Genomic DNA, 16,276 nt, shown 5'->3' with positions numbered 1-16,276 from the left:
TGTCCCTCTTTCAAGGCTGATATACAAATCTGTGTTAATACATGTATATTTCCACTGAAACATGTGTTTAACAAACTCTAAACGAACTCTAAACCCATCAGTTAAGGTGGCCACACACCATACAATTTTTTCAATATCTGTTCAATTCAAGAATTGCAATCAATTTTTCTGACTGATAGTAAGATTTCAAAAATATAACTATTGTACCACACACCTATGTTCAATTTTTCCCCAATTATGATAAAAATGATTGGAAACTCTGAGAAAATTGCTAAGGTGTGTATATTATTAAATTGACAATCTAACACACACCATACAATATTTAGAAAAATTTAAGAAAAATTTCCAGCATTCTGGATCAATAGAAATAAAAAAAAAGCGGGATAGGATTTTTTCAGTCGAATGAAAAAAAAAAGCTTTCGATTGTTTTCGGGAGATCCGATCATATTTAATGAATCGCTGTAAAATCGGATAATTTTATTGTATCGTGTGTGGCCACCTTTACATTGATATATTTGTTGTTTTCAAATGTTAAAATGAAGAAAAAATAATGATGATAGAAAGCACCAGTGTGGCTTGAATAATAAAACTACATATTTTAATTCTGAATTCTTTGTGATATGCAAGGTGAGGGGTGTGGTTGGGGCGTGGTTAGAGGTGTGGCAGCGGCATGTATTAAAGTGTCCCTCTTTTTTATCTCAAAAAGATGGGAGGTATGTTTAAGGTGTTTCACATACCGAGAGGAGACATCTCTGGAATCGAGGCATTGTACGTCTCCTGGGTGAATAGAGGGGAATTGTCATTAATATCGATCAGTCTTATGATAAATATCCCAGGCTCCTCCAGTGTTTTCCGCGTATTCTTGTCTATCAGCAAAGCCGTAAGAGTGTATGTCGCCTTCTTCTCACGATCCAGTCTCTGGTACCCCTGTATATCTCCTGTGTCCTCGTTCACCTTAAAGATGCTGTTTGAGAACTCTCCTTCAAGGGCATATACGCCATTTCGCTTATCGGATCTCAGCTGTAAAATATTGCAGACAATTTTTATTACTTTATGATGCATTGAAAGTACAGGCTGCTCTCATTTGCGGTTAATGTATACAATTTTGTAACACAATATGTCAGATCTGCTTCTTTGCTGGTTTACCTTGTTGTTTAGTTTAAAAAAATTGTGCATCTGTACTAAAGATGCTGCAGTGTGGAGAGTAGAGATACCCAGGACTGGGACAAGATCCTTCAGCACAAGAGGCAGAGATTCAGAAGTGCCCCTCCCCCTCACCAACTGTGCCCACCCCAATTTAGGTAGCAGATGTGCCCCTAGTATTTAGTATGTTGTGACCCCAGTATAGGTAGCAGATGTGCCTCCAGTATTTAGTATGTTGTGACCCCAATATAGGTAGCAGATGTGCCCCCAGTATTTAGTATGTTGTGACCCCAATATAGGTAGAAGATGTGCCCCCAGTATTTAGCATGTTGTGAACCCCAATATAGGTAGCAGATGTGCCCCCAGTATTTAGCATGTTGTGAACCCCAATATAGGTAGCAGATGTGCCCCCAGTATTTAGTATGTTGTGACCCCAGTATAGGTAGCAGATGTGCCTCCAGTATTTAGTATGTTCCAAACTTCAGTATAGGAAGCAGCTGTGCCCCCAATATTTAGCACATTACGACCTTCAGTATATGTAGCAGATGTGCCCCCAGTACTAAATATGTTATGGCCCCAGTATAGGTAGTCATATGTTCTCCCAGTGTTAAGCAGCACCCCCGCCAGTATAGATAGCCATATGTGCCCATAGTATTAAGTATGCCCCCCCCCCCCCCCCCACATAGATAGATAGATTTGCCTCCAATATTATGTAGCCTCTTCACCCAGTATAGGTAGCCAGATGTACCCCCAGTATTAAGTAGGAAGCCCTCTCCACCATATAGATAACCAGATGTGCCCTCAGTATTAGGTAGCCCCGCTCTCCAACTATACATAGATATGTCAGTATTATAGTTGCAAGGCAATATACTCTGTACAGCGCTGCATTATATAAATACTAAATAATAATAATATTTTATTATTAATACTATTGAGTAGCAGTAGGGTATTGTACCTTGTTAGCCATCAGTAAAAGCAAGAAGTTTTAAATCAGGATGATACCATTTATTGGCTAACTACAAATGAATAAGAATAAACAAGCTTTCGGCCTTGCAGCCTTCGTCAGGTTTACATCCTGTTAGTTTGCAAGCTGGTGGTACAGACAGCTTATATACATGCAACATCAAAAGGGAAAACAGATATTTTTTTCAAGCATAAATACGTCATTAAGATGCCTTAATACAAACAGACCATCTAAATGGGGTAAGATAAGGATCATTGTTTACTCCATTGCTCACAGACCTGGTATTTAGGATTGACCCAGAGGTATCGTAAATTCTTAGTTCACAAGTTCAGCTAGAGTGGCTGAGACAGTTCATATATCATCAATCTTACATCAATCTGTACTTGTACAGAGTACAAGGTAAATTTTCCTGTGGGTCCACCAATCTGGTATATCTGATCATGTATGCTAAATGCCCCAATGTTATGTACGTGGGAGAAACTGGACAAACACTGCGCAAACGTATGAATGGACACAGGCACACTATTAATGATACCAAATCTGGACTCCCAGTTGCTACACACTTTCGGTCCAACGGACACAGCATGGATGATCTTCGTGTCACTACCCTGAAGGGCGGCTTCAAATCGTCAAATGACCGATTAATAGCAGAAACAAAATGTATACATTGGTTTAAAGCTGTGCAGAAGGGTTTGAATAAGGACAACAACTTTCTATATTGGTATGAGATTGATGATATATGAACTGTCTCAGCCACTCTAGCTGAACTTGTGAACTAAGAATTTACGATACCTCTGGGTCAATCCTAAATACCAGGTCTGTGAGCAATGGAGTAAACAATGATCCTTATCATACCCCATTTAGATGGTCTGTTTGTATTAAGGCATCTTAATGACGTATTTATGCTTGAAAAAAAAATCTGTTTTCCCTTTTGATGTTGCATGTATATAAGCTGTCTGTACCACCAGCTTGCAAACTAACAGGATGTAAACCTGACGAAGGCTGCAAGGCCGAAAGCTTGTTTATTCTTATTCATTTGTAGTTAGCCAATAAATGGTATCATCCTGATCTAATACTATTGATGAAACCCCCATTTTAGAACATTTGAAGCACAGTTAATAATATGTACACTAACGCATTAACTATTTAATTTTTGATATTTTTTAACCAGACAGGTTGGGATGTAACATAATATTGATTGACTCTTTTAAAAAGAATAATATCTGGGGAAAATAGGCCATTTCTGGAGCCACAGATTTTTATTTTACTTAAATACCTTGCTTTTGTTCCTTTACCCTGAAGAAGGAAACATCCAATAGATTTTTCTATTGACAGAGATGGATTAAAGTGATATGAAAGCCAGCATTTCTTCTTTGCTCCAAAAGATTATTTACAGCATATTATATACTACCACATTTTTTTTTACTAGAACAGCATTCAACTAGTTAAACACAGGACTTACAAGCTCCCTATAGGGAAAGCTGAACGCATCCGAACTGGAGATAACATTATCTTGTGTTTACTTAATTGTATCAAGTGAGGAATGTAAACATTCTCTGGCAATTCAGACACTCCAGAACACAGTGAGATACTCAGAAAGCATTTCTGGATACATTACAATATGGATACACCAGTTATGAATAAAATACAATGTCAACTCTCAGAACAAAAAAATTGTACTTTGGGAACTTGTAATTTCTAAATGAATAATAATACGTATGCACAAAAGCAAATATGATAACTGTATGAGATATAAAAAGTAGGAAAACATGTTTTTATTGAATATTATGTCAGAGTTTTATACCGCTTCAAGCTGTAATGGGGCCCTAGGCAAGGTAGTAGACTTGTGGCCCTCTTGTGGTCTTTTTGGTAAGCTGAAGTGGAGAGAGGTCAGAGGTAGTGGCTGGTTGGCCCTTTGACACCCACTAGGCCCCAGCCACCTGCCTAGGTTGCCTGGTGGGTGATCCTGCTCTGCCTATTGAGTCTTGTGGAATTACAATAGTCCTGTTGAATACCCACTATAAACTTAAGCTGCAAGTTTGTGTTGTTTATTTGATACAGAATGAATTAATCTGTACACCGCTCATTTGTCACGCAGATGTAATAAATATATGCACAGCTTCAGCCTTCTTACTTTTATGAGGACTGCGTGAATATTATGACTACGTGATTACACTGATTCATGAGGGGGAAGTGACTGGGAACAGATGTTGGTGTATATACGGTTACACGCTCTGTCCTACTGGGACTTGTTATAATATTTTAGACTCAAGTCTAAGTTATTCATCTGCTATGTCAATACTTAGCTTTGTAAACGTCTCATTAGTCATGCATCAGCAATAAGTATAGATACAGTTTCAGCTGTAGTTTTCCTGTACAGAGAGCGGGAATATTACAAATGCATAAATACATCGATTGATTAGGAAAGTGGTTATGAATTAGGAAAGTTTGGAGATACAGTCATTGGCACTGAAGAGATATGTACGTAAAGAAAAAAAAAACAAAAAACAAAAACACAGGAACACTGGGAGCCCTTGTGGTGTATTATCTCAGGGTAAATGGTCTAAGAAGTAAGAGTAATGCTACTCACAAAGGTAGGTTGCTTTAAGAGGCAACCACTTGATCATGCATGTGGGGAAGTCCCGTCCCCACTCGGTCTTTTCCTAGGGATGGTCGCTACTCCTTGAAAAATTCCTCACTTCCAGCCGGTCGTGAGGGCCCCACGTGGTGGGGTGGTAGACTTGATTATATTGGCAGTAGGAGGTGCCCTTTGTATTGTAGGTAGTTCAGCAATAGAGTATATATATATATATATATATATATATATATATATATATATATATATATATATATATATATATATATATATATATATATGAATTAATAACGGTGTTCGCCTACCTTGTTGAGGAAGACTGCCACTTTTTGTAAAAGGTATATATATCTGGGCGCCCAGATTCTCCGACAGTCTGAATAAGCACCCATTTGACTTGAGGAAGCGGTTTGAGCGAAACGCGTTGTCTGGTCTGCAGTGCTTGGTACTATTTTAATAAATATACCTTTTACAAAAAGTGGGAGTCTTCCTTAACAAGGTAGGCGAACACCGTTATTAATTCATATATATATATCTATATCTATATATATATATCTATATATATATATGTAACGATCGGTGGGCGCAGAGAGTATCTGATTACCGGTGATCTGCAGTATCACCGAAAATACAGATATATACCAGATTATAAGTGAACTGCAGTCTCACCGATAATCCGATATACAAACTAACCTCTGATCACCCGAGTAGAGTGTAGTGTTTGGTGTAACTGTAACACTAAGAGGACAAGGCCTCAATGCAGTAAGGAGTACTGCACAGATTCCTTCCGCAGACCTGAGCTCTCCAAGACGGGAGGAGTCAGACTGACAGTAGGAAGGGATATCTGAAAGTGACCCTCAGGAGGAAGGATCGCTAACAGAGCGAGGAACCGCCTCTAACGGTAAGGTCGGTTCTCGAGGTCGGACAAGCCAGGTCGTACACACACGGACAGATAAAGTACAGGATCAGGAGGCAAAGGCAGAGTCAAAGTACAGGCAGGGTTCAGCAACGGGGTATCAGAAATATCGGGGTACAAAATCAGGAGGCAGAAGCAGAGTCAAGGAACGAGCCGGGGTTCGGCAACAGAGTATCAGAAATATCGAGGTACAAGATCAGAGTTCAGGAGGATAGTCAAGGCAGGCAGGAAGTCATAACAGATAATCACAATCAAACTAGTACTTTAGCTATCAACAGAATCTATCTTAGTGTAGGATTACAGCTCCAGCTGGTCCCGGCACACTAACGGATCTGACTACGGATCTGGGTGCTCCCACATATGTGATCGCACGCCAGACAAAGAGCAAGTGAACAACCAGCAGTATATATACTCTAGGACCTTTCCAGGACCTCCCTAATTGCTGGTCCAATGAGAGCAGTGGAATTTGTCAGCTGACCCAGCTGGTCAGCCGACACCCTTCTAACTGCTATTTAAACTCTGCCTCTGTGCTCGCGCGCGTGTAAGTCTGAATCTCGGTGGACTATCAGTCCCAGCCACACCAGTACTGTTTTGCAATGTATCTAATGCGGGGGTCGCCTCTGATGTGGATTCCGCCGTTACCAATGCGGATTCCGCCGCACTGCCCATGCGGCACGCGGCGTTTTTTCCGCGTTGTGACGCCATGCTGGACGCGGAAACAGCCGCCTCACCTCGAGAGACGGCGGCTTTTCCGCGTTTCCTTACAGTACCCCCCCCCCCCGAGGAGTGGACTCCGGACAACTCCCACCAGGTTTCTCGGGGTGTAAGGCATGAAACTCCCTTTTTAATTCGTCTGCATGCATGCGCGTCCCCGGTACCCATTGCCTCTCCTCAATGCCGTACCCTTTCCAGTGCACGAGGTATTGTACCGAGTTTTGTACAGAGCGTCAATCTAGAATCTTCTCCACCTCATATTCGTGTTGGGCATCTACCAAGACAGGAGGAGGAGGAGTGGGACCCACCTGGACTGCTGGCTTAAGAAGGGACACGTGGAAAGACCTCACCCCCCGCATGCTAGAGGGAAGATCAACGGTGTAAGTAACATCATTGACTTTCCTGACAACCGGGAATGGACCCACAAACCTGGGACCAAGCTTATTCGAAGGTTGTCTTAGGGTCAAGTGACGTGTGGACACCCAGACCAAGTCTCCTGGTCGGAACTTCCACTCCAGCGACCGTCTTTTGTCAGCTTGACCCTTCTGACTCAAAAAGGCCTTCTCCAGGTTACTTCTAACCGTCCCCCAAAGGTCCTTCAATGACTTTTGCCAGGCCTCCAGGGCTGGGAAAGGAGTGGAGGCTATAGGTAATGGGGAAAATTTGGGTGATCTCCCCGTCACCACCTGAAAGGGAGAGAATCCGGAGGACAAGTTTTTTAAATTATTCTGGGCAAATTCTGCGAAGGGCAGAAATCTGACCCAATCGTCCTGTGCCTCTGCCACATAACACCTTAAAAATTGCTCTAAAGACTGATTTATTCTCTCAGTCTGGCCGTTGGTCTGTGGGTGATAGCCCGATGAAAAAGACAGCTTTATGCCCATGAGGTGGCAAAAAGCTTTCCAAAACCGTGAGACGAATTGGACTCCCCTGTCTGAAACTATGTCTTCGGGAATGCCATGTAAACGGAAGACATGAGTGATAAACAACTCGGCCAATTCCTGAGCCGAGGGGAGTCCTTTCAAAGGCACAAAGTGGGCCATCTTACTAAAGCGGTCGACTATCACCCAAATGACCGCCATACCTTCAGACCTGGGAAGCTCGCCTACAAAATCCATGGACAGGTGGGTCCACGGCTCATTCGGGGTGGGCAAAGGCTGCAACGTACCGACAGGTGCCAGCCGGGAGGGTTTACTCTTGGCACATATCAAACACTCTTTTACGTATTCCTTACAATCCGCTGCCAAGGAAGGCCACCAGGCGCATCTGGCTATCAGATCCTGTGTTCTGGATGCCCCAGGATGCCCTGCGTTCTTATGTGCATGAAACATCTCAAGAACCTGCAGGCGAAAAGGCAGAGGAACGAACAGGACCCCTGCGGGCTTCCCTTCCGGAATGTCTTGCTGAAAGGGAGCCAATGTCTCCCTCCAATCCTCCCAAGTTTCAGTGGCTGCCAGTATTAATTTCTGGGGAATAATGGTCTCTGGAATGGAGGGCTGTGCTGTCTCTGACTCAAAACATCTGGATAGAGCATCCGCCTTAACATTCTTGCTCCCTGGGGTGTACGTAATAATGAAACTAAACCTGGAGAAGAGCAACGACCATCGAGCCTGGCGAGGGCTCAACCTCTTAGCCCCCTCGATGTACTCTAGGTTTTTGTGATCGGTGTAAACCGTGATGGTATGCTCAGCTCCCTCTAACCAGTGTCGCCATTCCTCGAAAGCCAATTTGATGGCCAAGAGCTCCCTGTTGCCAATATCGTAATTCCTCTCTGCAGGGGAGAACCTGCGAGAGAAATACGCACACGGGTGCATTTTACCCTGCAAGCCTGACCGCTGTGACAGCACAGCCCCCACCCCAACCTCCGAGGCATCCACCTCCACAATGAACGGGAAAGAGGCATCCACATGTCTGAGGATGGGTGCTGAACAGAATAGGCCCTTCAGGGTGGCAAAAGCATGTAAAGCCTCAGGAGACCAGTGAGTGGTATCTGCCCCCTTCTTAGTGAGGCAGGTAAGGGGAGCAATGACAGTGGAGTACCCCTTTATAAACCGTCTATAGTAGTTGGCGAAGCCAAGAAAGCGCTGAAGGGATTTCAACCCAACCGGCTGTGGCCACTCCAGAACAGTGGAGACCTTGGCAGGATCCATAGACAGGCCTGTGGTGGAAATTATGTACCCCAAGAACGCAACAGATGTTACTTCGAAGATGCACTTCTCAAGCTTTGCGTATAACGAGTTCTGCCTTAACTGATTTAACACAAACCTCACATGGTTTCTATGTTCAGTGAGGTTGTTGGAGAAGATAAGAATATCATCAAGATAAACTAGTACAAATTTCCCCAACACCTCCCGGAATACCTCGTTAATGAGTTCCTGAAAAACGGCCGGAGCATTACATAACCCGAAGGGCATCACCAGGTACTCATAATGCCCGTCTGGTGTATTAAAGGCCGTCTTCCACTCATCGCCCCTTCTTATACGTATCAGATTGTACGCGCCCCGCAAATCTAGCTTAGAAAAAATCTTAGCGTCAGTAACCTGAGTGAACAAATCATCTATCAGTGGCAACGGATAGCGATTCTTTATAGTAATCTTGTTGAGACCGCGATAATCGATGCAGGGTCGCAGGCCTCCGTCTTTCTTTTTGACAAAAAAGAACCCTGCTCCAGCAGGTGACCGGGACGGGCGAATGAAACCCTTGGCCAAATTTTCACGGATGTACTCCTGCATGGCCAATTTTTCGGGCCCTGATAGATTGTACAAGTGACCCCGGGGGGGAACACAACCTGAACGGAGATCAATGGGACAATCGAAAGGACGATGTGGGGGCAATTTATCAGCTGCCTTGGGACAGAACACATCGGAAAATTCAGAATACTGATCTGGTACCCCTTCCACCTGAAATCTGGTTTGCCCCAAGGTCAACTTCCCCAAACACCGCTGAAAACAACGAGGTGACCAAGTGGTTAACTGACCCGTGGCCCAGTCTATTTGAGGTGAATGAAGTTGCAACCACGGCATGCCTAGGATAATAGTTGAGGTAGACATGTGCAGTACAAAAAACGATAATTGTTCCCCATGCAGTACCCCTATGGTGACCTTCACCTCCGGGGTCTGCGACAGAGCACGATTCCGTTGTAGAGGGGAATCGTCTACTGCCGTGACCTGAATGGGGGGTGTCACAGGAGTGAGCGGAATACCCAACTCCTGAGCAAACTTAAAGTTCATAAAATTGGCCGCTGAGCCTGAGTCAATGAAAGCCTCAGTGGCCACAGATTTCTTCTCCCATGTAACTGTACAAGGGAGAAGCAATTTCTTTTCTTTAAGGGGTGCAAGTGGCGTGCCTAGGGTGTCACCCCCCACTACTCCTAGGCAAATTCGTTTCCCGACTTGTTCGGGCAGTTGATCCATCATTCTCCGCCTTCGCTCCACCTGGGTCAATTTCGAACCACCAATCTGCATTGGTTCGGGTGGAGGCAAGGCCGGAGGAGATGAGACAGATGGAGATGGCGTTACTAAGGGTGCAGCGGAGGGTGCCATATATGATGTTACCCTGGCACGGTGACTGCCCCGAATCTGCCTCTGATGGCGTAATCGACGGTCGACTCGAATGGCCGATGTGATGGCCTCATCGACTGTCCTGGGCTCGGGCAAGGTTAGCATTAAATCGGAGACCTCCTCCGACAACCCAGACAAGAAGTAATCCATGAGGGCAAAATTATCAAATCTGGCCGTGACTGACCATCTGCGAAATTCTGCCGCGTAATCCTCGACTGAACCCCTGTCTTGCCGCAAAAGTTTGAGCTTCCGCTCAGAGGTTGCCGCAAGGTCAGGGTCGTCGTAAATTACGGCCATGGCCTTAAAGAATTCCTCTACCGAGGTCAGAGCAGTATCGGTAGGAGGCAGGTTGTATGCCCATGACTGGGAGTCACCAGTCAGCAAAGTTTTAATAAAGGTGACCCGTTGGGTCTCAGTCCCCGAGGATCGGGGTCTCAACTCGAAGTACGATAACACTCTACTCTGAAAATTCCGGAAGTCAGACTTGTGGCCGGAAAATTTATCTGGTACGGGCATACGTATGTCAGCACTAGGAGGGGATCGCACTGAATCAACTGACGTCTGGAGGGTTCGCACAGAGCCTGATAGGACATCAATCATAGTCTTGTGGCTACCCAGCACTTGGTTGATGTTTTCCACCGAAGTGGCAAGTGCGCCCAGACGGTCAGTGTGTGCGTCCATTTGCATTTTTTGGGTCTGGCGTTCTGTAACGATCGGTGGGCGCAGAGAGTATCTGATTACCGGTGATCTGCAGTATCACCGAAAATACAGATATATACCAGATTATAAGTGAACTGCAGTCTCACCGATAATCCGATATACAAACTAACCTCTGATCACCCGAGTAGAGTGTAGTGTTTGGTGTAACTGTAACACTAAGAGGACAAGGCCTCAATGCAGTAAGGAGTACTGCACAGATTCCTTCCGCAGACCTGAGCTCTCCAAGACGGGAGGAGTCAGACTGACAGTAGGAAGGGATATCTGAAAGTGACCCTCAGGAGGAAGGATCGCTAACAGAGCGAGGAACTGCCTCTAACGGTAAGGTCGGTTCTCGAGGTCGGACAAGCCAGGTCGTACACACACGGACAGATAAAGTACAGGATCAGGAGGCAAAGGCAGAGTCAAAGTACAGGCAGGGTTCAGCAACGGGGTATCAGAAATATCGGGGTACAAAATCAGGAGGCAGAAGCAGAGTCAAGGAACGAGCCGGGGTTCGGCAACAGAGTATCAGAAATATCGAGGTACAAGATCAGAGTTCAGGAGGATAGTCAAGGCAGGCAGGAAGTCATAACAGATAATCACAATCAAACTAGTACTTTAGCTATCAACAGAATCTATCTTAGTGTAGGATTACAGCTCCAGCTGGTCCCGGCACACTAACGGATCTGACTACGGATCTGGGTGCTCCCACATATGTGATCGCACGCCAGACAAAGAGCAAGTGAACAACCAGCAGTATATATACTCTAGGACCTTTCCAGGACCTCCCTAATTGCTGGTCCAATGAGAGCAGTGGAATTTGTCAGCTGACCCAGCTGGTCAGCCGACACCCTTCTAACTGCTATTTAAACTCTGCCTCTGTGCTCGCGCGCGTGTAAGTCTGAATCTTGGTGGACTATCAGTCCCAGCCACACCAGTACTGTTTTGCAATGTATCTAATGCGGGGGTCGCCTCTGATGTGGATTCCGCCGTTACCAATGCGGATTCCGCCGCACTGCCCATGCGGCACGCGGCGTTTTTTCCGCGTTGTGACGCCATGCTGGACGCGGAAACAGCCGCCTCACCTCGAGAGACGGCGGCTTTTCCGCGTTTCCTTACAATATATATATATATATATATATATATATATATATATATACTCTATTGCTGAACTACCTAAAATACAAAGGGCGCCTCCTACTGCCAATATAATCAACTGAAGAGATATGTGTCCTTTTATTACTTTATTCTTTTCATATGTGATAAAAATAAACATAACCTTTATGCAGTGATCATAAGCCACACTTTGTGAAACTGTGTTGTAGCTGCGCTCAGTCTTACCATTGTATATATTTTTTTACACTGTCTTAAAGAGTAACTGTCAGGATGCAAAAGCTAATTTAAACCTCTATTCTCCTGTGTTAAACAGTTTAGAAGGAAGCCAAAAAGGCAATACTGAAGTTAAAAATCTCTCTTACTTTGATGTGTGCTGAACAGCAAGGCTGTTATTCCCAAGCTCCTAAGGAGGCCGGCAGGACGCATAACAGATACTGCAAAGCATTCTGGGGCTGCTTCTTCTCCCCAGTGCGCTACCTTGGGTCCTCCCCTTCATTTCCCTAACACGCCCTAAGGCTGCTTTCACAGTGAGAAGTTACAGGCTCATGTTACAGCAGCTTGTAACAGCAGCCTAACTCACAGCACTGAAAAATCACAGGGCACATGTTCCGTTACAGTATACTGCATGAGTCCGCTATTGTTCCTAGCCACATGGCTAATTAATATTCACTGCACATTAGTGTTGTCCAGATCATGAACCATTAGGATCTTTTTTATGAGTCGAATCATCAGGAAGCAGAAAGGATATGACATCACAATTGGCTTCACAGGAGACAGACAAACATGGAACCTGCCATGAGCTGTCAGGAGCATCATTCTCTGCAAATACTATATAAAAATTCTGTGAAATCCAAACGTGGACAGAGAAATGCATATGTAATGTAAGTAGAGCCAATATTTAGCTACTGATATATGTATTTTTTTTCTCTGAGACCCTATACCTAACAGCTCCTCTGAAGAACTTATGAGGCCAAATGCTAAAAAAAGTTTAATACCTGCATCCTATTTTAAGGCACGGAGGACGCCGTCGGCGGCCTCCGTGCCATTCCGCCGGGTCACCGCCGCTCAATAGCCCCCTGGGCCGGCTCCATGGCCTGGGTCGGGCTCTCCTGCCTGCAGTAAGATGGCCGCATGAGCTTGCCGCGGCTGCGCAGTCAGCATAGCCGCGAGTGCGGCTGCGCAGCTCTAGGGCCAACCCCCTGATCCACGCTACAGGAAACAGCCTGTTGCGTGGATCGGGGGGTTGGCCCTAGAGCTGTGCAGCCGTACTCGCAGCTATGCGGACTGCGCAGCCGCGGCCAGCTCATGCAGCCATCTTACTGCAGGCAGGAGAGCCCGACCCGGGTCGTGAGGTCGTGAGCCAGCCCGGGGGGCTATTGAGAGGCGGGGACCCCGGCGGAACAGCACGGAGGGCGCCAACGGCGTCCTCCGTGCCTTAAAATAGGATGCAGGTATTTAACTTTTTTTAGTATTTGGCCTCGTAAGTCCTTTAGCCACTTTACCCCCGCACGTACGTATTTCTCCGCCCCTTTTTCCATCCTTTAACAACCAGGGACGGAGAAACACGTACTTTCCGCGTTCCCGACGCTGCCCGCGCTCCCGCTCGTAAACACGCCGCCCGCCGCTAGTAAACACGCCGCCGCCCGCTCGCCCAGAGATCAATGAACGGGAAAATCCATTCCCGTTCGTTGATCTAAGCCCCGCAATGATCAGCTGCTCTCCTATGGGCAGCGCGATCATTGTGAGAAAAAACTCACGTGTCCAGCCTCCTTATACTTCCTCCAAGCTTCCGGAAGGAAGCTTGGAGGTCGCATTAAAACAAAAAGTTACTGTGGCCATCTTGTGGCCAAATAGTAAACTACACCCTACACATTTTTCACATACAAATAAATGACTTTTACACATAAAATTAACTCATTACCTCCCACACTCCCCATTTTTTTTTTTTTTTGTAATTAAAAAAAAATTAAAAAATGTACAATTTAAAAAAATACATAAATAGTTACCTTAGGGACTGAACTTTTTAAATATTTATGTCAAGAGGGTATAACACTGTTACTTTATAAACTATGGGCTTGTAATTAGGGATGGACGCAAAAATGAAAAAAATGCACCTTTATTTCCAAATAAAATATTGGCGCCAAACATTGTGATAGGGACATAATTTAAATGGTTTTATAACCAGGACAAAAGGGCAAATACGTTTCATGGGTTTTAATTACAGTAGCATGCATTATTTAAAAACTATAATGGCCGAAAACTGAAAAATAATTATTTTTTTCCCCACATTTTTCCTATTTTCCCATTAAAACACATTTAGAAAAAAATAATTCTTGGCATAATGTCCCACCTAAAGAAAGCCTAATTGGTGGCGGAAAAAACAAGATATAGTTCATTTCATTGCGATAAGTAATGATAAAGTTATAGACGAATGAATGGAAGGAGCGCTGAAAGGTGAAAATTGCTCTGGTGCTCAGGGGGTAAAACCCCTCAGTGGTGAAGTGGTTATGTAACCTTGGCTTGTTAGCTGAGCATAGCTTTCCTCACTCATTTATATTGCTTCTGCCCAGCTAATTTTGCTTCATTTTGTCTTCGATCACACAATGGGGTGTATTCACTATACAGCCATAAAATTGTTTTGCACAGGAATGGTACAGCAATCATATCGCTACTTCATAATAATGCATGTTGCAGAACTAAGGTGAAACATGTTACCTAAGTAAGGCATATGTTGCTAGGTTACTGTGCGCTATACAAGCAGCATAGTGTGCGGTAACCTGGTAACATACCCAGTACAATGTTGTAGAGTTTTTATTTTTTTTTCCTCATCCTCTGAGGAGTCAAAGTCTGTATTAAGGTCCAGCAATTTCTTAAAGTGGGTCTCTCTGGTCGCAATATATTTGGGGCAGCAGATAGTGAGCCTCATCCTCAAAGCTCCTCTGGTCACTGTGTTGGCACAGTCTATTGTACCTAACTACTGTATAACTATATCAAAGTTACTTTAACTATATGTACAGTAAGCGTACCTGGAAGAACTGAGTGCTGTTTTGAAGGCAAAAGTTGGTCACACCAAAAATTAATTTATGTGTTTTTTTTTTGCTTGTTTTTTTTTAATGTTTATTTACTTCATGAGTTGTTAATTGATAGACAATAGGTTTTCATTGTGAAAGAGCCTTTACTTAACAGTACTTTTATCTAAGCGCCTAAAAGTTTGTCACAGTACACTCTCATATTTCTCTCTCTTCTATCACGCTTCTCTCTCTTTCCTCTCCTTTCCCTCCCTCTTCTCTTTCTCACACTTCTCTCTCCTCTCCCCCTCTCGTCTCTCTCTTCCCCCTCCTCTCCCTCTCTCTTCTCTTCCTCTCTCTTCTCTCCGGCTCTCCTTCCTCTTCTCTCCTCCTCTCTTCTCTCTCTCACACTTCTCTCTCCTCTCCCCTTCTCTTCTCTCTCTTCCCCTCCTCTCCCTCTCTCTTCTCTCTCCTCCCTCTCCCTTCTCTATCTCACACTTCTTTCTTTTTCCTCTCCTCTCCCCCACTCTTCTCTTTCTTCCCTCTCCTCGCTTTCCTCTCCCTCTCTCTTCTCTCTCTCACACTTCTCTCTCTTCCCTCACTCTTCTCTCGCTCACACTTCTCTCTCTTCCCTCTCTTGTCTCTTTCTCTTCTTCCTCTCTCTTCTCTCTCTTCACTCTCCTCTCCAATCATTAAGCATTGCCAACACAAAACATTAGCTTGAGCATGGGAGGGGGTGATTGTGTGGGGTTATAGGCAGTGACAGTATACAAGGTTACAAGGTATCTAGTCCATAGGTGTGGGGAGGGTGTAGGAGGCAGTACAGTATAAGGATTATAAAGTCCGTAAGATATCATGTTCCTCTAAGTTGGTGGCAGGTAGTGACATATTGGGCCACTATTTGTATTGTTGTTTCCTCTTACCCCAGTAAGATGTAGAGTTTCCTCTCCTCATCTGTGGAGGTGAAATTTTGGATGTGGGCAGAGAGTCTCTGGAAGTGGGCAGTCCTTATAGATGCATACTTTTTGCAGTGTACCAGGAAGTGGGCCTCATCCTTCAGAGCCCCCTGGTCGCACTGTCTGCAGTCTCTTCTCCCAGGCTTTCATGTCTGTCTGTGCCACCCTGTCTCTATCTTAGGCTGCGGGCAAATAGATGGTACAGGCTCTGTCTGTATTTGGGGTGGTGTAGCCAGTCCAGACACAGGGCCATTGTGTACTCTGCAGCGACTGGTAGACAGTGAGTTTCTGGAAGTTCTCTATGTCGCTCCTCCATTTCCCTAGGTATCGCGGTTTGCAGCTCTCTATAATCCCTTTGTCTAGGCTTTTGTCAGGCTGTGTTTATGATCCTGGCTTGTTGCACTGCTGACACTTTGCTTCAGGGTACATGGTGTGGCCTTGGCTCTGTGGTTCAGCAAGGCTTTATGGTAGTAGGTGCCAGGGCTGGGGTTTTGTATAAATGCCCAGCGTGACAGCACGCTCTGCTGGATAGTCAGCCATAGTGGGGATCTAACTAGCTCTCCCTAGCAAAGGCCAGTTTGAAGTGCTGTGATGGACTTGGAGAAGA

At 44.9% G+C, this 16,276-nt stretch overlaps 1 protein-coding gene across 1 annotated transcript in view; it reads right to left on the bottom strand.

Annotated features, from left to right (window-relative positions):
• CDH5 (cadherin 5) overlaps window positions 1–16,276 on the bottom strand; it is a 103,280-nt gene that overhangs the window by 36,064 nt on the left and 50,940 nt on the right. The window contains exon 3 of the mRNA XM_068261453.1: window positions 738–1,020. Within this exon, the coding sequence (XP_068117554.1) occupies window positions 738–1,020 (283 nt within the window). The remainder of the gene's footprint in view (window positions 1–737; window positions 1,021–16,276) is intronic.

The sequence above is a fragment of the Hyperolius riggenbachi genome, chromosome 11 (assembly GCF_040937935.1).
Source record: "Hyperolius riggenbachi isolate aHypRig1 chromosome 11, aHypRig1.pri, whole genome shotgun sequence".
In the NCBI taxonomy this organism is placed as follows: Eukaryota; Metazoa; Chordata; class Amphibia; order Anura; family Hyperoliidae; genus Hyperolius; species Hyperolius riggenbachi.
The sequence above is the reverse complement of the archived record's forward strand: the minus strand, read 5'-3'. Positions and strand labels throughout refer to the sequence as shown.